Source organism: Crinia signifera, chromosome 4 (genome assembly GCF_055691185.1).
Source record: "Crinia signifera chromosome 4, ASM5569118v1, whole genome shotgun sequence".
Classification (NCBI taxonomy): Eukaryota; Metazoa; Chordata; class Amphibia; order Anura; family Myobatrachidae; genus Crinia; species Crinia signifera.
In genome coordinates this window covers 212,791,048-212,816,978 of record NC_139220.1, presented here as the reverse complement: position 1 = coordinate 212,816,978, position 25,931 = coordinate 212,791,048, and the positions used below count along the sequence as shown (strand labels likewise).

At 40.3% G+C, this 25,931-nt stretch overlaps 2 protein-coding genes across 2 annotated transcripts; both read right to left on the bottom strand.

The window, feature by feature from the left end:
- Nucleotides 1–2,227: 2,227 nt before the first annotated feature.
- LOC146073022 (olfactory receptor 5AR1-like) lies at nt 2,228–3,175 on the bottom strand. Its single transcript, XM_083180197.1, has one exon. It carries the CDS (start codon nt 3,173–3,175, stop codon nt 2,228–2,230), a length of 948 nt encoding a protein of 315 aa, XP_083036323.1.
- Nucleotides 3,176–24,577: 21,402 nt separating this feature from the next.
- LOC146073021 (olfactory receptor 5AR1-like) lies at nt 24,578–25,525 on the bottom strand. The gene has a single exon (XM_083180196.1). The coding sequence runs from the start codon at nt 25,523–25,525 to the stop codon at nt 24,578–24,580; it is 948 nt and encodes a 315-aa protein (XP_083036322.1).
- Between the last annotated feature and the right edge of the window lie 406 nt (nt 25,526–25,931).

Below are 25,931 nucleotides of genomic sequence, written 5' to 3'. Positions count from 1 at the left end.
AAACAAATCGAAGTTTGAGGTGTTTGGATTACACAGAACATTTGTGAGATGCAGAACAAGTGAAAATATGCTGGAAGAGTGCCTGATGCCATCTGTCAAGCATGGTGAAGGTAATGTGATGGTCTGGGGCTGCTTTGGTGCTGGTAAACTAAGATAAAAAAAGGTACAGTACAAAGTAAAAGGGATTTTGAATAAGGAAAGCTATAACTCCATTTTGTAACCCAATGCCATACTCTGTGGACAGTGCTTGAATGGAGCCAATTTTTCTCCTCCAACAGGACAATGACAACCTCTAAACTATGCAAGGTACAGTACTTATATTGGGGTTGATTCTGGTTGACTCGCAAAACTGCCAATTCCGCAGCTTTGCGAGTCATTTAAAATAGATATTTCTAGTTTTTAACACTTCATTCATCAGCCCAGTGCCCACCGCTCTGGGCAGGGGGAATCCTGGAGGGGGGACCCCTTCTTTAGGGGGTTCCCACACCCCCATGGTCCCTGCCTGGGCTGATCAGCCAGGGGTTAATGCTTTGGCTGGGGGGACTTACAGAAAAGGTTTCCCTTGGCTGTGGTATTAGTCTGCTGACTGTTTGGGCCAGGTGCTGGTTCTCAAAATACGGGGACCCCCTAGTCATTTTATCACCCTTTTTTAGGGTACCAGGACCAGGCCTTGAGCCTGATGCTGGTTGCAGAAATCCTGGGGATTCCCTATGTTTTTCGGAATTTCTAAAACCAGGACCGATTCTTTGAGCCTGGTGCTGGTTATACTCAGGAGGGGGAACCCTATGCTGTCTGCACATTTTCATCGCTAAAATTCACACTTTATTGCATCACATTTATCTTACCTAAATTTGCAATCCATTAAATAGTCAATTTCTTCAAATAAATTGTGATTTGAAAACATGCGATATGATGTGATTTCAGAACCTTACTAAAAATTGCATCCTATTAAATTTCACCCTAAATCTTAAGGTTTCACACAGCTGCACACAGGCATGTACAGTGTTGTACAGTGTTGTACATGCACAGTATTTCATCTAAAATAAAAACACAGACAACGGTATGGCGTTTAAAAATAGGTCAGCTTTTTTATTTTTATTATAATTAAAGATTAGATCTGTACATTAGATCTGTACATGTAGTAGAAACAGAGATCTGACCCCAGTAGGGAAGTAGTCTTACACAGTGTACTGAATGCTAAATACTATTTCATTGAAAAAGCAACTGGACTGCGATTATTTCACCAAAAACAGATCAACAAACCAAAAGGGAAAAGAGAGAGGGACATCTACAAAAGTGGCATATCCCTGACCACCCATATTATAAATAATGAATTCACCATGTTCAAACCCACCCCTAATATTACTATATTTTACTAAAAACAGCTTCTAAAGCTAATAACTAAAACCAGCATACTTAATATAAATGACCGTATGGTAGCTAAATGTACCCTTAACCAAAAGGTTTAAGGTCCGTCATGCCCATTTAAATACCATCCATTATCATAAAATGATTTAGCTAAAAAGATGTATATTTTTATATAGGGCTGCCTCATAAATTCAGGAGTAGCCAGAGTATAACTGGATATTAATGTTTCTTAATATGTCTTGCCATTTTTTAACCTTTTTAATCTCTTTCAAATTTTTCTAATTTTGTAAAAATCATTTGATGTCCTTCTCCTTATCACTCTCTTTGGACAAACCGAGAGCAGAACATCTGGTGGAAGGTATGCCCACCCAGAAAGAGTGACAAGAGACTCCTATAAGGACCCTGAAAATCCAACGAGACTTCTCAAGATGATCACTGTCGATTTACAGCAGAAACCATATTTTCATCTAAACTTCAGCGCGTTAAACATCATAATCTTTAGGTGCTGCAGGAATGCCATTCCTAATTAATGAATTTTTTATAACACCTTCCAGAATGGCGTTATGCAGTATTCTGTCTGCAATATAGCTCTGAGCATATGTGTATGCTTACAGATATCTAAGATATCAAGACACGTGTATGTTGTTTTCAGAAATAGCGGGACATGAATTAAAATATCCTGTTTTGAAAATGTCACGATACAAAAACAATTGTTAAGCGTTGACAATGAATAGGTAGTTCAGATGGGTCTCTGCCTGTCCTTATTTACAGTACTCTTTTATAGAAGGTAACTGACAACCGTCAGTAATGCACTGCAGTGGAAGCACCTGCCCAAGTTATCTATAACTGCTTTACGTTCTCAGTTTATCTTAAATAATATGAAAATACTATTAAATTTTAGCTTTGCCAAAGCTTGTTTTACATCTTTGTTTCTCAAGCTGTAGATGATGGGATTCAGCATTGGTATGATCACTGTATAGAACAGAGACAGCACCCAGTCCTGGTCCCCTGCGTATGCAGAAGTTGGCCGTAAATACATGAAGAATACAGGGCAGTAGAACATGGCTACACAAGTAAAGTGAGAGATACAGGTAGAAAGAGACTTAAGCCGACCTCTGAAAGAGCCAATCCTAAATAATGGTAATAAAATAAAGGCATATGATATCATTATACATAGGAAAGAACCGACTTCAATAGAACCAGCAACAGCAAATAAGAATATCTCATTAAGAAATGTATCTTTGCATGACAGCTTTAAGATGGGGTGCAGATCGCAGTAGAAATGACTTATATGATGTGACCCACAGAATGGTAAGGTAAATGCAAAATATGTATGTATGAATGAGTTAAGAAATCCTACTGTGTAAACTGAACAGACAAGTTGATAACATCTTGCATGGCTGATAAGTGTTGTATAATACAAAGGCTTACATATGGCGGCATACCGGTCATAGGCCATCACAGCAAGCAGCATCGCTTCAGAACTTGCTAAGTCAATGAACAGAAACATTTGTGTTGCACAAGCGGTGAAGGCAATTGTCTTGTTTACAGAGAGAATGTTGGCAATAATTTTGGGGGTAATAGTTGATGAATAGAAAATGTCTACAAAGGATAAATTCACGAGGAAAAAGTACATTGGTGTTTGCAGAGCTGGAGTAACCCTAATTATCACAATGATCATAAGATTGCCCAGCAATGTTACCAGGTACACTGACAAGCAGAGGACAAAGAGAGGAAGCTGAAGGTTTGGGTCAGAGGACAGACCAGCGAGATCAAACTCTGTCACAATTGTGTCATTCGGCTTCATTGTATGATGTTCAGCAGCATAATCTGTACAAGTCTGTATATTTTGAACATAACTATTAATTACACATTATTTACTCTGATTATTGCAAAAAAAGCAAATACAATATGAAAAAAAATCTGTTTAAAATTGGTGCCATGTTCAATGATAGCTTTGCCAACTCAATAGCCACCAACCTTCAGAATAAAGATAAAAGAATAGTAATATTAGATTTCCAGATTTTGTCATTTGACAAATATTACTTTGGTAGTAGCAGTTATATAGATGTTGCTGCAGACAGGGGCGAATTTAGGGGTCAGGCCACCCCTAGGCACAACATTTTTGGCCGCCCCCCCCCCCTATTTTAATATAATCATTATTAAGGTATAAGTCTAATATATATATATATAGATAGATAGATTACATACAAATTTTACTGTAGCCCACCTCAAAAAAATGTAAGAACAAAAGAAGGGATGTTTTCAATTGCGCAATTTTAAATAAGCAGCCTACCCACCTACAGGGGTTATCGTCCTGTCAATACAAGCAAATACAATACAAAATTATGGTGGGTCAGCGCTAATAATGAGGGTTTTTTTCTGATAATGGAAAAATCTCACATGAGATGATCTTCTGATCCCAAAACAAAGTCCAGTGTTCTTTCTTCCAAGTAGTTGTCCCGAGGGTATGCGAATAAAAGATAAAAAAAAAAAAAAAAAGTACATATAGTGAAGTACGTCTGTATATTTGCAATCAGAAAAGGGGATGAGGTTTCTTAAAAAGTCCTGTCCTATGGCCCTTGTGCAGATGATTTCTTTTATTGGGATCACCACGTGTGTTGATTTCAAAAGCTGGTGCTTACACTCAAGCTTACATAAAGGAGTTGCTACCCCCACATATAACGGTTTCTTTACACAGGTATGGAATCATCAGACGGCAACCAATACGAACAAATGATGCTCACTTGTATGCTTACATAAAAGACATCGATCCACTCTCATTAAGGTTTCTTTTCTTTGTTCTTGAAAAAACGGCTTCTCAAACCCGTTCAATTAAAATCCAAAAGGTAATATTTATTGACATTTAATAAGACAAAATAATATATATACACACCAATGGATAGCTGGTGCCAGATGTAAACACAACACACCCACCGAGGATGAGATGGAATACCCGGGAAATAATACCTCTGGGGGGTAGTTGTTTAAGGCTACCAGTGTCTCCAATGGATAGGTCAATATAAAAAAATAGACACCGCACCAACGCTTTTCGACCTTTCCTAGGTCTTTATCAAGGTGGTGTCATTCCTTGCTCTGCTGGGGTATAAATACCCATTTCTCAGTGAGACCAAACAGATGGGCGTCTCCTCAATTAACATTAATTATCTCTTTAGTGCACCAAAATAATATCTAATATGACTGAACAATAACTGTAAAATAGATACATGAACCCACAATATATACATATAAAAAATGATCCTTTAAAATAAATTTATACATTCAGCTAAACGTGGACCGGAAGTCCTAATATGGGCATAACCTCCTCGAGGTATCCGTTGGTGTAACCTCACCAGATGAAGTATGGGGTACTAGAGTCCATACAATAGGTTCCCCCCTCTATGCGGCATGCATCACGTAGAACCTGGTGTGTAGCGTGAGTGCAACTACCACGTAAGTGCGTTCCAGCGGCGGTGGAACGCAGCGCCATCTTAGATCGCGTCATGTGGTCTATCAATGACACGCACGGCCATCTTTATTAATCAGCGCTGTTATACGAATATGTTTCCTATTAGGTGGAACGCAAACAGCTACAGGCGGAGTCACGTGATGTATAGCTGACCCGCTAAGACGTGGGTACAAAATATCACAATGAATATGCACATCATTTGAAAAAATGGAACAATTCTAATATACATCCACTATTTATACCGACGGGCAATGTATGCACATAACAGTATCATAAAATTATACTAATCCACAAAATTACAATAAGATGCTGGGGGTTCTCTGACATCATAGTTGCAGTCCTAAGGGGAAACATTATAACTTGATAACTGTATATACGGGTCTGATAGTCACAAACCACTTCTCACATTGTTATCATTATAAATTTAACAAAACCTCATCTAGATGTAAAATGATAGATATGGCAAAACCTATATGTACATTTTAAGGAGTCCTGCAAGAATATCCCAGCGAATTTGTTACAGAAACCATTTAAGTTCGAAATCCCCATTTAAACCTCTTGGGGTAAGGGTGCTCATGTTATATATATATTTCATTTCAGTTTGGGCGAGTGCAGTATCACAGCCCTTCTGGCGCCAATTGCCCCAAACCTTTTTGATCCCTATAACTTTAATGATATCATCCGTGGAGCAATTGTGACTATTCTTAAAATGCTCAGACAGGTGGTGTTTCTCCATGCCTTTTTTAATGTTCCTGGCATGTTCTGCCCATCTTTCACGTAGGGTTCTTGAGGTTTTTCCTACATACTGCAGGCCGCATTTACATTCAATCATATATATGCAGTTTTTGGAATTGCATGTAATGAATTCCTTAATTTGGTAAATTGATCCATTGGCTGTAGAAATCACTTTTTCAACTTTTGTAGGTGTCTTCTTATGGATCTTGCACATAGGGCAAGTTCCACACCTATGGAAGCCCTTTGTCATGATACGGCCTGATCTTTTCTCCGGAGCTGCACTTTTAACTAAACATGTTTTTAGATTGTCCGCCTTTCTGTAGATGAACTTAGGCTTTTCTTGGATGTGTTCTTTAAGTAAAGGGTCTCTGACTAAGATATGCCAATGTTTTCTTATGATCTTTTCTACTTCTTTATGTTGAGTATTATATTTTGAGATGAAGGACATCGCTGGTTTTATGTCTTCCTTTTTCTCTTTATATTTTAACATCGGGGCTCTATCTTTTTTCATTAGAGTTGTGATGGTATTAATGATGTTTTTTTCCTTGTATCCCTTTTCCACGAACCGTGCCTTCATTACTTGTGCTTGTGTTTCAAAAACTTCTAGTTCCGAACAGTTCCTCCAAATTTGTTGTAGCTGGCCTGCAGGAATATTCTCCAACCACAATTTATGATGGTTACTGTTCACTGGGATATAGGTGTTATTATCTGTAGGTTTTGAATAGTTCCTCGTGTGTATCTTGTTCTCTTTAATATAGATGTTAAGATCCAGGAAATGTATATCCGTTTGGCTAATATTGAAGGTTAATTTGATGTTCCATTGGTTTATGTTTAAACCTTCACAGAAAACCTTCAGGTCATTTTCATTGCCCCTCCAGATGAACAGGATATCATCTATATATCGCTTCCATATTAAGATGTTATCAATATATTCATTATTCTGCCAGATGGTATTTTCTTCCCACCAGCCCATGAATAAGTTTGCATAGGCTGGTGCAAATTTCGTACCCATGGCTGTGCCCTGGACTTGTTTGTAAAATCTATCTTTAAACCAAAAAAAATTATGGGTTAATATGAAACCAATTGCTTCTATCAGAAACTTTCTTTGTGTCTCTGGAGTTCCTCCTTTTTCCAAGAAGTGATTCGCCGACTCCATTCCCTTCTGATGGTCAATGATAGAATATAGTGATCCCACATCGGCTGTTACTAGGAAATCCCCCTCTTGCCAGGTTATGGTCTCTAAGACATTAATTACATTTATCGTGTCTTTTAGGTATGCCTGTATTTTGATGACCTCAGGTTGTAATGCATGATCCACAAACTCGGATAAATTGGCAGTGATCGAATTTGTTCCAGCCACTATGGGCCTTCCCGGGGGTTCCTCCTGGTTTTTATGGATCTTAGGGAGTAAGCAAAAAACCGGAAGAGATGGACTTGGATTCATAATAAATTTGGCTTCCTTTTCTGTGATTATTTTTTGCTCTTTATAGCCTATAATCAAGGTTTGCAAGTCTTTTATTATTTTGTTGCTTGGATCCCCTCGCAGCAAACTGTATGTACTCCTATCGTTCAATTGCCTGAGGGCTTCTTTTTCGTACATACCGCGATCCATCAAGACTATACTTCCCCCTTTGTCTGCCGGCTTTATTATTAAGTCTTCTTTTCCTTGTAGAGACTTAATTGCCTCCCTCTCTTTTTTATTCAAGTTCGGCTTTTTAGGCCATTTGGGGGTTATCTTCTCCAGGTCTTCGCATACCAATTTCTGAAATGTCTCCACATAACATCCTTTTGCAAAGGAAGGGTTGAATGTGGACTTCGGTTTAAATTCTTTCTCGACTGTGGTGGTATTTTGTGATGCTGGATTCTCTTTGTCGGCAAAAAACCTTTTCAACGCCAATTTTCTTGTGAACTTTTGGACATCAATGTAGGTTCCAAATTTATCTATGCGGTTGTCCAGTGCATATTTTAAACCATGATTTAACACCGATCTTTCTTCTTGGTTCAATACATGAGTGCTCAGATTAAAGATCCTGTTGTCACTAATCTTTTCTGGGCTTTCTGTCGAAATGGTGTTTGTCGATACTTTTAGTTTTCCCGAACGTTTCTTTCCCCCTCGTGTCCCTCTTAAGTTCTTTTTCTTTTTTGTTGTTTTATTCTTAGGGGTACATGTCACATTCTGTTCCTTCTTCTCCTTCCTAGGTCTAAAAAAGGGGGGGAGGTCGGATTTCGGTTGTTTGTGTCTGAAGAAATCAAAATAGTAGAAAAAATACAGACACAAACAACCGAAATCCGACCTCCCCCCCTTTTTTAGACCTAGGAAGGAGAAGAAGGAACAGAATGTGACATGTACCCCTAAGAATAAAACAACAAAAAAGAAAAAGAACTTAAGAGGGACACGAGGGGGAAAGAAACGTTTGGGAAAACTAAAAGTATCGACAAACACCATTTCGACAGAAAGCCCAGAAAAGATTAGTGACAACAGGATCTTTAATCTGAGCACTCATGTATTGAACCAAGAAGAAAGATCGGTGTTAAATCATGGTTTAAAATATGCACTGGACAACCGCATAGATAAATTTGGAACCTACATTGATGTCCAAAAGTTCACAAGAAAATTGGCGTTGAAAAGGTTTTTTGCCGACAAAGAGAATCCAGCATCACAAAATACCACCACAGTCGAGAAAGAATTTAAACCGAAGTCCACATTCAACCCTTCCTTTGCAAAAGGATGTTATGTGGAGACATTTCAGAAATTGGTATGCGAAGACCTGGAGAAGATAACCCCCAAATGGCCTAAAAAGCCGAACTTGAATAAAAAAGAGAGGGAGGCAATTAAGTCTCTACAAGGAAAAGAAGACTTAATAATAAAGCCGGCAGACAAAGGGGGAAGTATAGTCTTGATGGATCGCGGTATGTACGAAAAAGAAGCCCTCAGGCAATTGAACGATAGGAGTACATACAGTTTGCTGCGAGGGGATCCAAGCAACAAAATAATAAAAGACTTGCAAACCTTGATTATAGGCTATAAAGAGCAAAAAATAATCACAGAAAAGGAAGCCAAATTTATTATGAATCCAAGTCCATCTCTTCCGGTTTTTTACTTACTCCCTAAGATCCATAAAAACCAGGAGGAACCCCCGGGAAGGCCCATAGTGGCTGGAACAAATTCGATCACTGCCAATTTATCCGAGTTTGTGGATCATGCATTACAACCTGAGGTCATCAAAATACAGGCATACCTAAAAGACACGATAAATGTAATTAATGTCTTAGAGACCATAACCTGGCAAGAGGGGGATTTCCTAGTAACAGCCGATGTGGGATCACTATATTCTATCATTGACCATCAGAAGGGAATGGAGTCGGCGAATCACTTCTTGGAAAAAGGAGGAACTCCAGAGACACAAAGAAAGTTTCTGATAGAAGCAATTGGTTTCATATTAACCCATAATTTTTTTTGGTTTAAAGATAGATTTTACAAACAAGTCCAGGGCACAGCCATGGGTACGAAATTTGCACCAGCCTATGCAAACTTATTCATGGGCTGGTGGGAAGAAAATACCATCTGGCAGAATAATGAATATATTGATAACATCTTAATATGGAAGCGATATATAGATGATATCCTGTTCATCTGGAGGGGCAATGAAAATGACCTGAAGGTTTTCTGTGAAGGTTTAAACATAAACCAATGGAACATCAAATTAACCTTCAATATTAGCCAAACGGATATACATTTCCTGGATCTTAACATCTATATTAAAGAGAACAAGATACACACGAGGAACTATTCAAAACCTACAGATAATAACACCTATATCCCAGTGAACAGTAACCATCATAAATTGTGGTTGGAGAATATTCCTGCAGGCCAGCTACAACGAATTCGGAGGAACTGTTCGGAACTAGAAGTTTTTGAAACACAAGCACAAGTAATGATGGCACGGTTCGTGGAAAAGGGATACAAGGAAAAAAACATCATTAATACCATCACAACTCTAATGAAAAAAGATAGAGCCCCGATGTTGAAATATAAAGAGAAAAAGGAAGACATAAAACCAGCGATGTCCTTCATCTCAAAATATAATACTCAACATAAAGAAGTAGAAAAGATCATAAGAAAACATTGGCATATCTTAGTCAGAGACCCTTTACTTAAAGAACACATCCAAGAAAAGCCTAAGTTCATCTACAGAAAGGCGGACAATCTAAAAACATGTTTAGTTAAAAGTGCAGCTCCGGAGAAAAGATCAGGCCGTATCATGACAAAGGGCTTCCATAGGTGTGGAACTTGCCCTATGTGCAAGATCCATAAGAAGACACCTACAAAAGTTGAAAAAGTGATTTCTACAGCCAATGGATCAATTTACCAAATTAAGGAATTCATTACATGCAATTCCAAAAACTGCATATATATGATTGAATGTAAATGCGGCCTGCAGTATGTAGGAAAAACCTCAAGAACCCTACGTGAAAGATGGGCAGAACATGCCAGGAACATTAAAAAAGGCATGGAGAAACACCACCTGTCTGAGCATTTTAAGAATAGTCACAATTGCTCCACGGATGATATCATTAAAGTTATAGGGATCAAAAAGGTTTGGGGCAATTGGCGCCAGAAGGGCTGTGATACTGCACTCGCCCAAACTGAAATGAAATATATATATAACATGAGCACCCTTACCCCAAGAGGTTTAAATGGGGATTTCGAACTTAAATGGTTTCTGTAACAAATTCGCTGGGATATTCTTGCAGGACTCCTTAAAATGTACATATAGGTTTTGCCATATCTATCATTTTACATCTAGATGAGGTTTTGTTAAATTTATAATGATAACAATGTGATAAGTGGTTTGTGACTATCAGACCCGTATATACAGTTATCAAGTTATAATGTTTCCCCTTAGGACTGCAACTATGATGTCAGAGAACCCCCAGCATCTTATTGTAATTTTGTGGATTAGTATAATTTTATGATACTGTTATGTGCATACATTGCCCGTCGGTATAAATAGTGGATGTATATTAGAATTGTTCCATTTTTTCAAATGATGTGCATATTCATTGTGATATTTTGTACCCACGTCTTAGCGGGTCAGCTATACATCACGTGACTCCACCTGTAGCTGTTTGCGTTCCACCTAATAGGAAACATATTCGTATAACAGCGCTGATTAATAAAGATGGCCGTGCGTGTCATTGATAGACCACGTGACGCGATCTAAGATGGCGCTGCGTTCCACCGCCGCTGGAACGCACTTACGTGGTAGTTGCACTCACGCTACACACCAGGTTCTACGTGATGCATGCCGCATAGAGGGGGGAACCTATTGTATGGACTCTAGTACCCCATACTTCATCTGGTGAGGTTACACCAACGGATACCTCGAGGAGGTTATGCCCATATTAGGACTTCCGGTCCACGTTTAGCTGAATGTATAAATTTATTTTAAAGGATCATTTTTTATATGTATATATTGTGGGTTCATGTATCTATTTTACAGTTATTGTTCAGTCATATTAGATATTATTTTGGTGCACTAAAGAGATAATTAATGTTAATTGAGGAGACGCCCATCTGTTTGGTCTCACTGAGAAATGGGTATTTATACCCCAGCAGAGCAAGGAATGACACCACCTTGATAAAGACCTAGGAAAGGTCGAAACGCGTTGGTGCGGTGTCTATTTTTTTATATTGACCTATCCATTGGAGACACTGGTAGCCTTAAACAACTACCCCCCAGAGGTATTATTTCCCGGGTATTCCATCTCATCCTCGGTGGGTGTGTTGTGTTTACATCTGGCACCAGCTATCCATTGGTGTGTATATATATATTCTTTTGTCTTATTAAATGTCAATAAATATTACCTTTTGGATTTTAATTGAACGGGTTTGAGAAGCCGTTTTTTCAAGAACAAAGAAAAGAAACCTTGATGAGAGTGGATCGATGTCTTTTATGTAAGCATACAAGTGAGCATCATTTGTTCGTATTGGTTGCCGTCTGATGATTCCATACCTGTGTAAAGAAACCGTTATATGTGGGGGTAGCAACTCCTTTATGTAAGCTTGAGTGTAAGCACCAGCTTTTGAAATCAACACACGTGGTGATCCCAATAAAAGAAATCATCTGCACAAGGGCCATAGGACAGGACTTTTTAAGAAACCTCATCCCCTTTTCTGATTGCAAATATACAGACGTACTTCACTATATGTACTTTTTTTTTTTTTTTTTTATCTTTTATTCGCATACCCTCGGGACAACTACTTGGAAGAAAGAACACTGGACTTTGTTTTGGGATCAGAAGATCATCTCATGTGAGATTTTTCCATTATCAGAAAAAAACCCTCATTATTAGCGCTGACCCACCATAATTTTGTATTGTATTCAAAAAAATGTAAAGCAGTCTGGACTGCTAACTGGAGGACCCGGACGGAGGGGGTCTCAGTCAGTCTCTTTCACATTGACTGCAGGGAGGTTCGCGCTGCTCAGCCTAGCTGCTTTTCCTGCCAGCGGCAGTGAGCATGGGCAATTCAGCTCAGCTCACCCAGCGGCGGAGCCGGATGCGCAGGGGGACCGTCGGAGATAGCCGGTGATGTACTCTGCATGGCAGAGCGGGTGGGCAGCGGTGGGTGACGAGCGGCACTGCCGCCGACATATGATGAATCATGTCGGTGGCGGCGCCGCCGCTTGTCGCTTGCCGCTGCCCACCTGCTCTGCCATGCTGCTATTTAAAAGAATGTCAGCCTGCTGTGCTGCCCTTGATTGGTGCCGCCCTGAATGTCAGCCTCACGGGCCTAGGCACAAATCCGGCCCTGGCTGCAGACAAAGGCTTACAATCTAAAGTATAAGGAGGAAAGGAAGAAGTAAAATACAATCACAATGTATTTAGTTGTTAATGTAAAAAAATAGAGATGAGTGAATCTCACAAAGGACAGGTTGCCTAGTGATTGGTCGCTGCTTCTATGCATAGTTTATCCAACTGCAAGCAGTGGCATTGCTCCCAGAGACATTGGAGGCACCCACCCCAGGCTCCAGCTGTCAAGGGGGCAACATGAAATAAAGACTGAGGGAGCTGCTGACTAGGACATGTCTTTCGCCAATGGTTTCATAAATATTTGTTGCAGTCAATGCTGACTCACAAAAACAAAACCTTAAGCTGATAAGAACTTTGATAAGATGTCAAGGTTCTATTTATTATCATTTGCAGCCAGCAGCTGAAAATAAAGATTCTTTATTGCCTGAATCTTTATTCTCCCATATGAGCCACTGGTGAGTCATAATGACATCAGCACATTTGAAAACCAGAACCACAAGGGGGGTGCCACTTTTTATTTGATCTCCGGGCACCTGGTATGAACTTGCGCCCCTGGATTTAACTTTCTTTGTTTATGTTTCCTTCACTTTCAATTTCGATTCTGTTCCTATATTTGAGAATTTCACATTTAGCAGAATTTCAATCTATAAATAGAGAAGGAAAATTAACAGTGTAAATCCATTCTGATTAATGGTTCGAATGAGAATAATAAGAAATAATTCCATTTGGGACAAAAATTATAGTGGGAAGTTTACATGGAACATTCATTACCAAATGTATCCAGAAAAATGCGTCGTACTGTACTTCATGACTAGTTAAAGTACAGCATGAATTAAATATTCCATTCCAACTGTTTTGATATTGGTTGCCCATCTCCAGATGTTTTGAAAATCGAAAAAAAAAATATGCGGTGTAAGCTTTTATTTTTGTTTTATTTGAACACATCTTCCTTTTACAAATTCTTGATACTAATTATTCCCCTCCAATGCTTTTATATTCACAAGTTAACACTGTACAAAACTTTCTCCATAGAATTCACTGCAGTTTGTTTGTTTACCCTACCCAGTGCTAATTGCTTTGTTGCATACCAGGTGCAAAACATAAAACTCTGCTTTGTGATACACCAGTGACTTTATACTAATGCTAAAATAAGCCCGTCCTCTGGTGATCAATTGTGCATTTGAATGTTTGCAGTGTGGACTCCCTCTGTTGTTCTGCTACATAAACTGAGGCTGACTAAGCTGCTCTTTTGCGTGAATGATGTTGGATCCTAGCTTGCAATATCGATCTAAGTGCTGGGACTGCATAGCTGAACCAGGTCCTGGGTACACAACCACTCATAGGGGTTGATTCTATTAACCCCGAAGGGTGCGAATGATTCGCCAAGTGCTAATCTTCACGACACCCCGCACACTTTACGACGGGCCGAATTTGCTGAAAGTGCTCGCACCTCCATAGGGATGTGAGCAAATTTCAGTGAATTCGGCCCTGCGAAGGGTTCGAGTTAGGGTTAATTCTGGTGCCGTTTTCAGCGTGAAAACAGCACCCGAATGGCAACTCGCACCCTTCGGGGTTAATAGGATCGACCCCCAATACTTCCATAAGACAGTCCATTAACATGCATTTGCAAAGTCACCTTCCAGTCACCACTCAGGAACATCCAATACATTTTAAAGTTTGTGCATCTCTATCAGTTCTGAGACTGTACTTACACACTATGGGATGTATTTATTTATTTATTTATTAACTGCTGAATGACTTTGTAAGGATATGCATGCATCTGTAGTAGCAAGCAATTGCCATTTTATGTGAACATCGATATTGCGTGCCACTCTGAATCGGGCCACAGAAGTGGCTTAGACATTGAATTATTTTTACCATATATACTCGAGTATAAGCCTACTTTTTCAGAACATTTTTTATGCTGAAAAAGCCCCCCTCGGCTTATACTCGAGTGAGGGTCCCACTTGAGTCAATAAGTTTTCCCAGTTTTTTGTTATAAAATTAGGTGCCTCGGCTTATATTCGGGTCGACTTATACTCGAGTATATATGGTATATCATTGTTTCAATTTCTGCCAGGTAACACTCTGAAGTATTTTAATAGACAATTAAGCAGCATTACTGTAAATGGAGTCATGGTACTGTACCAAGCCATAATATGACTGGCAATACAAAAATGGTATTTGGCAAAACAGCATTAAGAACATTTAAAAACAAGTTTGCCTGTACAAGTCAATAAATTATTTAATTTAGTTCAGGGTGTTTTTTTCTTTTTAAATGGATGATTAACATAAAATGATATCTATGGTTAATTTCACAACCAATTATCTGTCCTAGCAACAATACATTAATATTTGAAAACTGTGATCTACAATGCAAATAATAGCAACCTACCATATAATAGCGTACTTACATTTTATATTTATTTGGTACCTAAATGAAGGCAAGAATTTAAAAAATGATTTGTGATTAGATCAGTTGTTTTTCTATTAGACTGCTGTATATGAATTATCTCTAATTTATCACTGAGCCTTTATAGGGATATTCATGGCACAAGCAGCCTTTTGAGATTTAAATGTTGTAAAACTCAGGCGGATTAATTGTAATTATAAATTTCTAAGGGACCTATTATGGTTATTTTGTTGTCTAGTTATCTAATTGTAACCCGTTCATGGACAGATTTATATGATTAGACCTTGTTTGCACGTTGGGTGCCCCAAATTAAACCAATATTTTATACAAGGTATTTTGTGTAGCAATTAGTCATTGACACCATGATACAGAAGCCAGCACTGAAGTATAGATGAGTGTATTGAGTTGAAGTCAGCATGGTCAGTTATGGAATTGGCTTTAAGACCAGGTACAGTATCATCCCATGTGTCTTGGATTCCTATCTTTTATCGATGTAAAGGATGTGTTATACTTGGCTGCTCTATCAGCTGCTAATACCCTTTCCTGAGTATGAAATATACGTGGCAGAACCTAACTTATCCTGTGTTTTTTTCCTTCTGGGCATAGGATATTTATCAATCTTTGGCATTGCAGCCACCTATATAAAATCCATGCAGGAACAAGCACAACTTTGGCAACCAACCACACAAGGGGGATTCAACACATCCAGGACCAGCACTAACGTCGGGCAGCTTTAGGTAGTTGCCTAGGGAACCAGATCCATTTATGTGCCTGTTAAGAGAATAACACTTTCTCTATGACGAAATGACCTACGGCGTCCAATTTTTTGTGAATTTCTATGTCTATATTGAAATCTGGGGTAGATGTGTAATAACCTAGAGTTTCAGTAAAAACAGTGACCCTATATTTGTTTTGTATTACGTGTAGTATAAGGCAGCCTCTGTAGATCTCTGTCTGACAGGGCTGACCTTTCTGTGACCCTGTGAGCTCTGGCTGGAAGGGTTTTGGCTCCCCGGCAACACAAAAAGAGAGGGAAAGTTGGAGTCTTGGTAATTGGGTCCCCCAGGTTGCAATGCAAACTTAGAAAAGGGCAGCCAATTGTTGGGGCTAGTTAGCCAGTGGGGTAAGGGAGCCCAGGGGAGAGAGGAGGTCCTTAACCCCAATAAACCATGTAAAAGAGGAGCCCATAGCATCCATGGAAAGGTGTGTCTTAGGAAGACTGATAAAGCAGTGCCAGAGAGAGAGAGAGATGACAATGTAGAATGCAGAGACCTGGAGTGACTTGAGTAACTACTTTCCTGGAGGGTGCAGACACAGAAATAGGGCATCACCGCTGAGTGAAGACTGAGGAGTCAGAGGATAACCGAGGTAGAGAAATCGCCTGCTGGATAAAGGTCCTTATTCTGATTGCCTCGCTTGGACATGAATACATCCGCAGAGCATGTCTTAGCCCACTGCGCATGCATACCAATCACAAGGCGCATGTGCAGGTTTGGGCAACCATGCACGCTTGCGACCTTCCAAGTAGAAATACCATAGCGAATGAGCTTGTGCAGCGTAGACGTAATGTGGGCGTATGGATGGGCGTGGCCACAAAACTGGGCTAAACTGGGCAGGAACCGGGACATATACTGGGGTGGTGACTACAAGTGCTGGGTGATGGCTTCGCTCCATTGTGTGTGTGCTCTGACTGATCAAGCTCAAAATCATTCACTCTGTAAAAGTAAGTCTCACGCCTCGCAAGTCAGCCGCGTCTCGACCCCACATTCACACGGGCGATCAACACGCATAATTGCTCAAATACATCCACCTGCACACAATACTCATCCATCTACCATACAAGTTTCTCTCATTAATCAATTAACTAACTACATGGCAGCCACAAGGGAAGCACAGTTTTGCAATTTAAACATGTACAATTATCTGCATTCATATCTCTTATATCTTTCATTGTTTTTACCCATAATTGCACTAGTATTACTTGCTGCTTTTATGTGCCATGTTAAAATATAAAACCTTAACATACAATTGTGCCTGTCATGTTGGCCCAAAAGTACAGATAATTACAACAAGTCGACATGTGTCAACTCTCATACAAACATGCAAATAGTCCAGGATCAGCATCAGGGTTTAGCCACAACAATTAAGCAAAAATATAAAAAATTATGACAGTGACACATTAATTTTCAACACATTTGTGAGACACATACTGTAATAAAATAAGGCCCATTTAGGGCCCAAAATAAGGCCCATTTAGGGCCTTATTTTGGTTCACTCTTTCTGACAAAATCCTTCTTAGATGGACAAAACCATGTGCACTGCAGGGGGCAGATGTAACATGTACAGAGAGAATTAGATTTGGGTGAGTAATTTTGTTTCTGTGCAGGGAAAATACTGACTGCTTTATTTTTACACTGCAATATAGATCTCACTTTGAAGTAAAACCCCACCCAAATCTAATTCTCTCTGCACATGTTACATCTGCCCCACCTGCAGTGCTCATGGTTTTGCCCATCTAAGAAGTATTTTGTCAGAAAGAATGAACCAGTATAATGATCTTTTATTTCCAAAGGGTAAAAGCAAAAACAGAATGCAAAGATAATTTTGCAGTGATGACAAATATTGCAAGGATAATTTTGCAAAAAGACAGGTAAAATTGAAAATATACTTAAAAATATATATCTCAGGACCAGAGACATGCAGTGGGATCCAGGGAATATAAAACAAAGGTACCTCAGCCTGAGGAAGGAGAGTGGACCTCTCCGAAACGCGTTGCACAACTGGACACTGATGCACTTTATGGACTCAGCACCTTGCATGCACTAGCACTTTGTTCCCGGGAACCAGTTACCTCAAGCCACCTGCGGTGGTGCCGCAGACTTGAACGGAAGTAATAGCCCACCGCAACCCCATTCTAGGGTGAGGTACCTTTGCTTTATATTCCCTGGATCCCACTGCATGTCTCTGGTCCTGAGATATATATTTTTAAGTATATTTTCAATTTTACCTGTCTTTTTGCAACATTATCCTTGCAATATTTGTCATCACTGCAAAATTATCTTTGCATTCTGTTTTTGCTTTTACCCTTTGGAAATAAAAGATCATTATACTGATTTGTATGATATACATTTTTTATGGTCTTGCGCCGCAGCTATTCATTTATTTTGTTTGCCATATATATCTGGAGGTGGTGTACCTCTTTAATGAATAGCAGGCTGCACTACTATAAATCAATTGCGCATTTTTCCCACTACCCTCTGTTATAACAGAAAGAATGAACCAAAATAAGGCCCTTAGTTTGGAAAGTGAAACATTAACAACACTAGAAAGAGACAGGTAATGACGGTTAATTACCAGTTCAATTTGGGGAGGCTAGTAATGAATTGATTAATGAATTGTTAAAGACTTGCGAGCGCATTCGTGCTGGGGCGTGTGAAACACCCGCAGAGCGTATTCGATCGGGTGCCCACTGGATGTCCGAGTTACTTCTGAACACTTTAGCGTACATGTATTGTAACGCCACTCTCCTTTGTCTTTGGATGCAAACGAACGGGTTTGCGTGGCTTAGAGGCATGCCTTCACTGGTCATGTGCGAGTGGGTGTTGTGCAGTCAGATGCCTGCGAATGTGTGTCTGAGCGAATTAACCTGAATGAGGCCCAAAGTCCCCACAGCCCATCCAGCCTGAAGTCATCCAGAGTGAAACAGTGGACAGCAGCAGACAAGAGCTCACAGGCACTGCGAATGACCACACAGCTAGACAGACGAATCACAAGGGATCCCCTGTGTTAGTTGGAAGACAGCACTAGAGAAGAGGGGACACGGATTCCTGGCCCACTGTGGCAGATTTGTCATGCAGTAGCCGGACCCCTATACAAAGATCGTAGCCCAATATGGTGCTTTGCATCCCGGGTAGTGCTGAAGAGTTTGTAGGTGGCAGAAGCATTGCATCGGTTGGTGTGAGCTCTCTTAAACCTTCCACTGCATAACTCTGCAAACCTCTGGACATATTATAGGGAGGCAATCTTCCCTTCTCCATTGGCCCATTGTAGTCACCCCTTTATTGCTGGGCATCTATAGTGACTTTGGTGTTTAGACTCCCCATACTTAACCTTGCTATAAAGGGGTGGGATCCCTTCTACTCTAGTTTTCTATATACTGTATATACTGTACACTACTGGGTGTTCACATATGTGTATTATTGCTAATGTTAAATTTACCAGCCAGTAGGAGGAGAACTGTGATTTACCATCCATGGGCCCTGGAGACAGCCCTGTGTTTCAGCCAAAGCAGGGGGTGCCCTGGATGGGTGACCCCTTTGTTGGGGGGTACCCACTACGCCATGGTCCCTGCAGACAGAGGTTAATGCTTTGGCCAGGGGAACTTTAATAAAAAGTTTCCCCAGCTGTGTTGGGCCCTGCTGACTGTTTGGGCCCAGACCTTGTTAAGGGGGATCCATACTCTCTTTGCACCATGTATCTTTGGAACCAAAACAAGCCCATGAGACTGGTACTGGTTATAGAAATACAGGGGTACTCCCACTTTTTTGTCCCCCTGAATTTTTACAACCAGGACCGGTTCAATTAGCCCGAGGCTGGTTATAGCCGGGCACGGGGGTCCCACAATGTTTTTTAAATTTATTATTTTTATTTTTTTCTATTTTTTAAACTTGGAAGTCTGCACAGATCTGACTGATCCATGCATGATTCAATCAAATACAAACCAAACATTTTTACTGGTAAATTAATTTCCAAATTCACCAATACAAATTATGGTAAATCTGCGACCATATAGAACACTATGACCAGTGTTCTATTGCGGGTGTATTACATAAGGCTGATCAGTAACATTTGGCTAATTGTAAATCAGTCGGTCGCACGTATACGGCCGTATGTAACATTGGGTGGTTACGAATGAGTACATTCTTTCCCATCTATACTTAGTAAACTTCATCCTATGAGCTGTTCCCATAGTGACACCACTTATGTGCCTTTCCTTGTATTCTAGGTGCTCATTCCCACAGCACCAATACATACATGCCTCTCATTGCATTCTATTCCCTGTTCCCATTGCACCGGCATATCTTGTTAAAAACAACGCACTATGCAAAAATGGCAAACACCTCCATACCCAGTACCTTATTGTATGCAGAGCACTATACAAACAGTATCAACACATTCATTTAAATATCTTGTACATTAGTATGCTGCACACTGCTGAACCTGCACCAACATATCCATGAACCTTGTTGCACACTACCAAACTCATAGACTTTGAAAAATAGACTTAGAAAAAAATAGATGCCCAAAGCTGAAGATTTGAATACCCCATAGAGTAAATTTCAGATGTTGACCTTCAGTGGTCCACTCAATGCATGTTGACCTTAATAAGGTCGAACCAATGACTGTTTCCCGCAGCTTCTTCTGTCTACACACTTTTAGCAGGAAAAAAATGAGTGGGGTTCCCCCATATTTTGAGTACCAGCTATGGGCTCTTGAGCTGTCCCTGGTCCCCAGAATATGGGGAATAAATTAAGTGGGGTCCCCTATATTTTATGGAACAGCACCAGGCTCCACTAGCAGAGGGTGTAATGCCATATCCAGGGGACATGCTTGGCATTACCCATCCTAACTAGTCAGCCCAGGCCAGTAGTTTTCAGGGCACCCCAGGCCTGAGCTGAATCCCGGTGCTATCCCCCACACCACCGGGTGTAGGGTTAATAGCTATTTTACAAAGTAATATTGTTCTTTACAGTGGGACTACAGGTCCCAGCAAGCTTGCCCCACATGCTGGTACATGGGAGAACCACAGGTACCAGCATGCGGGGCATTAAAGGCCCGCTGATACCTATAGCCCCCCCCCCCAGGACTTCTGTGGTGCCTTCCCCTGGAGGTCAGCAGCTTTTCAGTTCTTTTGCATGGCCACCGCACCCCAGGGGCTTTGGATTAAAAAAAGGGGAATAAATGGGCATGAGATAAAAAGGGGAATAAATGGGCATGATAATTAAGACAACTACAACAGATTAGACGTCTAAAGAAAAATACATTTGAATAGCAAACCCGACCATTACTTCAAAAGACGTCAGATGCGTGAATTTGAAAGGTGGAAAAAAAATTATGCCCAAAAGTAAACATTTGTTTAAGCCCCAGTGTGTTCTCCCATAGAAAGGGCCTGATTTGGTTGCTCTGTTTGTGGGCTGTCAGCTCTGTGTGCTGAGCGACAGAGGAGCAGAACGGCCCGACCTACAGTAGCAAAGCTAGGTCGCCCTGCACACATCGGCATGTGTGTCTGGCCCATAAGATCTAGTACTCCCATACCGAAACAGTAAAGGCCAAGGTAGAAAATAACCAATGCTGCTGACCCTAGTAGTGAAGTAAGGTTACACAGTGTACTGAATGCTAAATACAATTTCACTGAAACAGCAACTGAACTGCGATTCTTTCCTATCAAATACAGGTTAATAACAAAAAAGGGAAAGAGAGAGGGATGGAAACTCCTACAAAATGTGGCATATCCCTGCCAAACCATATATGAGGAATTAAGTCCCAATCTTCAAATCCACCCTTAACCATTTGAGTGGTATGCACGAAATTTTCCGGGCTCAGCTGCGCTGCTGCAGCGGGCTGTCCCGAAAAATTACGGGGATACTACCAATATACAGGTATGCACCAGTGGTGCCTGCAGCTGTGCACCACTCGCCTCACCTCTTGCCCCCCCCCCCCCCAGTGGTCGCTCCCCTCCTGAAACACCCCACCCCCCGCACCCCTAATCGATCATACGTCGGAGCTCCCCTGCCGCTGCCCCCGCCACCATTTGCTGCATTGCATATGCGCCTGCGGCAAGACCTGTTTGGAAAAGTTTGGGTGCCCGAGTCCTCCTGAACCAGCCCGAACATCCGTGAGTCTGCCACCTGGTAACTGCTGTGAATGGCGGTGTTAGGGGTGCTGGAGCAGAGGGGCAGGGTGACAGGAGGGATGGGGAGGGGGGAGTGGTCTGCACCTGCTGTGGTGGGTATTTCTGCGGCATGGAAAAACCTGCCCTGGGAGGTATGTCCTGCCCCAGAAAAACCCACCACTTAAGGGGTTAACATTGCTACAATATACTAAAACAGCCTCTAAAGCTAATAACTACAGCCAACTATTTTTTTTTAAAGTACCCTGTTCTGGGAGCAAAGTGTACCCAAGGGGTTTAATATCCATCATACCCACTTAAATGCAATTTATTATCAAAAACTGATTTAGGTAAAAGATGTATATTTTTATATGGGGTTGCCTCATAATATCAGGAGTAGCCAGGGAGTATAATAATTGCTGGCTACTGGTGTTTTTCATTATGTGTTTCCATTTTTAACCTTTTTAATCTCTTTCAAATTTTTTTCTGAGTGCAAAGAGCAAGACAACTGGTGGAAGGTGTGCCCATCTAGAAAGATTGACAAGAGGTTCCTGTCAGGACCCTGAAGGTTCCCATATATGGTACAATTGCCGTGTGCAATGAGATGCGTGCTCCCAAGCACATCCCATCGCACAGCTCAAAAAGTATGTGCTGCACATATTTTTTCAACTAGATCACATTGCATCACATGCAAATCGCATGAGACACGATCTAGTCCATAATGCATACAATAATTGAACCGTGTTTGGGCATCTTGAGCATCCTACCAGAGTACTCAAGATGATCACCATAGATTTACAGAAGAAACAATATTCAATGGTAAGGGTTAGTGCATATGGGCGCTTAGGTGATAAATCATTTAAAAATAGTTGCACATACAAACTGAAAATCCAACTGTCTGTCTGATGTTCAATGGATCTGTGTCTCTCATCCACACTCATTACTCGCTCCCATTCCCGACTGCAGGACTTTCTACGGGCTGCACCCACTCTGTGGAATGCCCTCCCAAGCACAATAAGACTCTCCTCCAGTCTCCAAACCTATAAGCGTTCCCTAAAAACTCATCTCTTCAGGCAAGCTTATCTAATTCCAGAACCAGTCACGGAACCTTGCATTCTGGTGGAATCAATGCAATAAAGAATACAGTATCTATCCTTATGCATCAATGACTACTTCCCTATAGATTGTAAGCTTGCCAGTAGGGCCCTCCTACATTTTGACTGTCTGTAAATACCCTGTTTTGTTGTATCACTGTCCCCTTTGTAAAGCGCAACGGAACATGCTGCGCTGTATAAGAAACTGTTAATAAATAAATAAATAAAAATATTGATTTCAAGAGATTAACCTGGTAAAACACAAACCATTGCAAATCATAAAACATAAAAATGTAAACATATAACAATTTATTAGTCTCACAGGACACTTAAAAACAGACAGGATAAAAGGCATATAACCACCGAGGTAAAAACCACTGTGGTAAAAAGTTCCTTTGACACCAGGTTAGCAGCGTCCACAACAGGTCCCAAGAATGGAAGAGTGAGGGAAAGGGTGCCGGCTCCACGTTCCTCCACAGGCTCTGTGCGTCCAAGTATCACCGTGGGTCTAGGTTTGAAAAGTCACCAGCCTAATGCATTTCGGACACTCCTGTCCTTCATCAGAGGCTTGAAACAATATTATCATCTAGGCTCCATCACATTAAACATAATATTTAGGTGGTGCAGGAATGACATTCCTAATTAAGTAATTTTTCATAATACAGTACCTCCTAAAATGGCGTTACAGAGTATTCTGGCTAAAATATAGCCCTGAGCTTATATACTGTATATTTTTAAAGATTTCTAAGATATCAAGACAAATGTTGATTGTTTTCAAAGGTAGTGGGACATGATTTAAAACATATAGATATATATCAAAGGTGCTACGAGATGTGTTGTTTTGACAAGCAACTGTTACTAAAAAAAGGGGGCATCACCCCCCCCCCCCCCCAATAGGCAAAACTGGAATAACCAGGTGAGTAACAGCACTATAAACCAGGTGTAAATTGGAACAAAAAATATACAAATATTTAACAAAACACTCATGTACTAAAACACAATATATTATAAAAATGAACAGCAATGTGCAATTTGCAATATATTCACTTGACATAGACTGAGTCCAGCTGTAAGTCACCAGTGTTCCTTCCTTATAGTGTCCTGGAGATGTTAATCCTATTTTATAATCCTCAGGATGTGTTTTCCAGAATCTTCTCTATAGAATGTGGCAGTTTGGATTGGAGCGAGCCCTTCCTCCTTGGGGCCAGCATCGCAATCGTAGTATGAATAATGGTACCTTGCCGTCATATGGGCAGTTGGGGCTGGCATGCCCTCCTCCTCTAAATCTACTGTCGCAGTTGCAGAGTGTTAACAGCAGGATAGGAGAGATGTCGCAACACGGGTATCTGTATAGTAAAGAGGAATCCAGGACTTGTCGGAACAATTAGCTGGATAATGGATAATAGTCCAAGATGGGGGACAGCATCTTAGGAGTTTCACTGCATATATGCAGCTTTTTCAAAGGGGTCGAAGTAAGGTGAATATACTGCAAATTGCACTTCGATGTTCATTTTTTAATTCGTGAGTCTTTTATTAAATGTTTATTGTACACCTGGTTTATAGCACAGTTACCTGTTTTTTCATTAATTAAAAAAAGCCTGTTTTAAAACTGTCACGATTCAGAATAAATCGTAAAGAGTTGACAATGAATAGGTAGATCAGAGATGGGTCTTTGCCTGTCATCATTGAAGGTACTATTTTATGGAGTACTTTTATAGAATGTAACAGACAAATGTCAGTAATGCACTGTAGTGTACAAACCTGTACAAGTTATCTATAACTGCTTTATGTTCTCAGTTTATCGGAAATAATATGAAAATACTATTGAAGCTTAGCTTTGCCAAAGCTTGTTTAACATCTTTGTTTCTCAAGCTGTAGATGATGGGATTCAGCATTGGTATGATCACTGTATAGAACAGAGACAGCACCCAGTCCTGGTCCCCTGCGTATGCAGAAGTTGGTCGCAAATACATGAAGAATACAGGGCAGTAGAACATAGCTACACAAGTAAAGTGAGAGATACAGGTAGAAAGAGACTTGCGCCGACCTCCGGAAGAGCCAATCCTAAATAATGGTAATAAAATAAAGGCATATGAAATCATTATACATAAGAAAGAACCGATTTCAATAGAACCAGCAAAAGAAAATAAGAATATCTCATTAAGAAATGTATCTTTGCATGACAGCTTTAAGATGGGTTGGAGATCGCAGTAGAAATGACTTATATGATTTGACGCACAGAATGGTAAGGTAAATGCAAAATATGTATGTATGAATGAGTTAAGAAATCCTACAGTGTAAATTGAACAGACAAGTTGGTAACATCTTGCATGGCTGATAAGTGTTGTATAATACAAAGGCTTACATATGGCGGCGTACCGGTCATAGGCCATCACAGCAAGCAGCATCCCTTCAGAGCTTGCCAAGTCAATGAACAGAAACATTTGTGTTGCACAAGCGGTGAAGGAAATTGTCTTGTTTACAGAGAGAATGTTGGCCATGGTGTTGGGGGTAATACTAGATGAATAGATCATGTCTACAAAGGATAAATTCACGAGGAAAAAGTACATCGGTGTTTGCAGAGCTGGAGTCACTCTAATTATCACAATGATCATAAGATTGCCCAGCAATGTTACCAGGTACACTGACAAGCAGAGGACAAAGAGAGGAAGCTGAAGGCTTGGATCAGAGGAAAGACCAGCGAGAACAAACTCTGTCACAATTGTGTCATTCGGCTTCATTGTATGATGTTCAGCAGCATAATCTGTACAAATCTGTGTATTTTGAACATTAACTATTAATTACACTCATCGTTTACTCTGATTATTGCAAATAAAGCAAATACAATATGAAAAAAAAAAAATCTGTTTAAAATTGGTGCCATGTTCAATGATAGCTTTGCCAACTCAATAGCGTCCAACCTTCCGAATAAAGAAAAAAGTATAGTAATATTAGATTTCCAGATTTTTTAAATTGACAAATATTACTTTGGTAGTAGCAGTTATATAGATTGTGTCGCAAACAAAGTTTTAGAATCTATAAGGAGGAAAGGAAGAAGTAAAATACAAGATGTGGGCTCTTGGAAAATCACATGCATCCCTAGCAAATCACTTACAGTAGATATTAGAAAGTTCCTCATCTATAAAA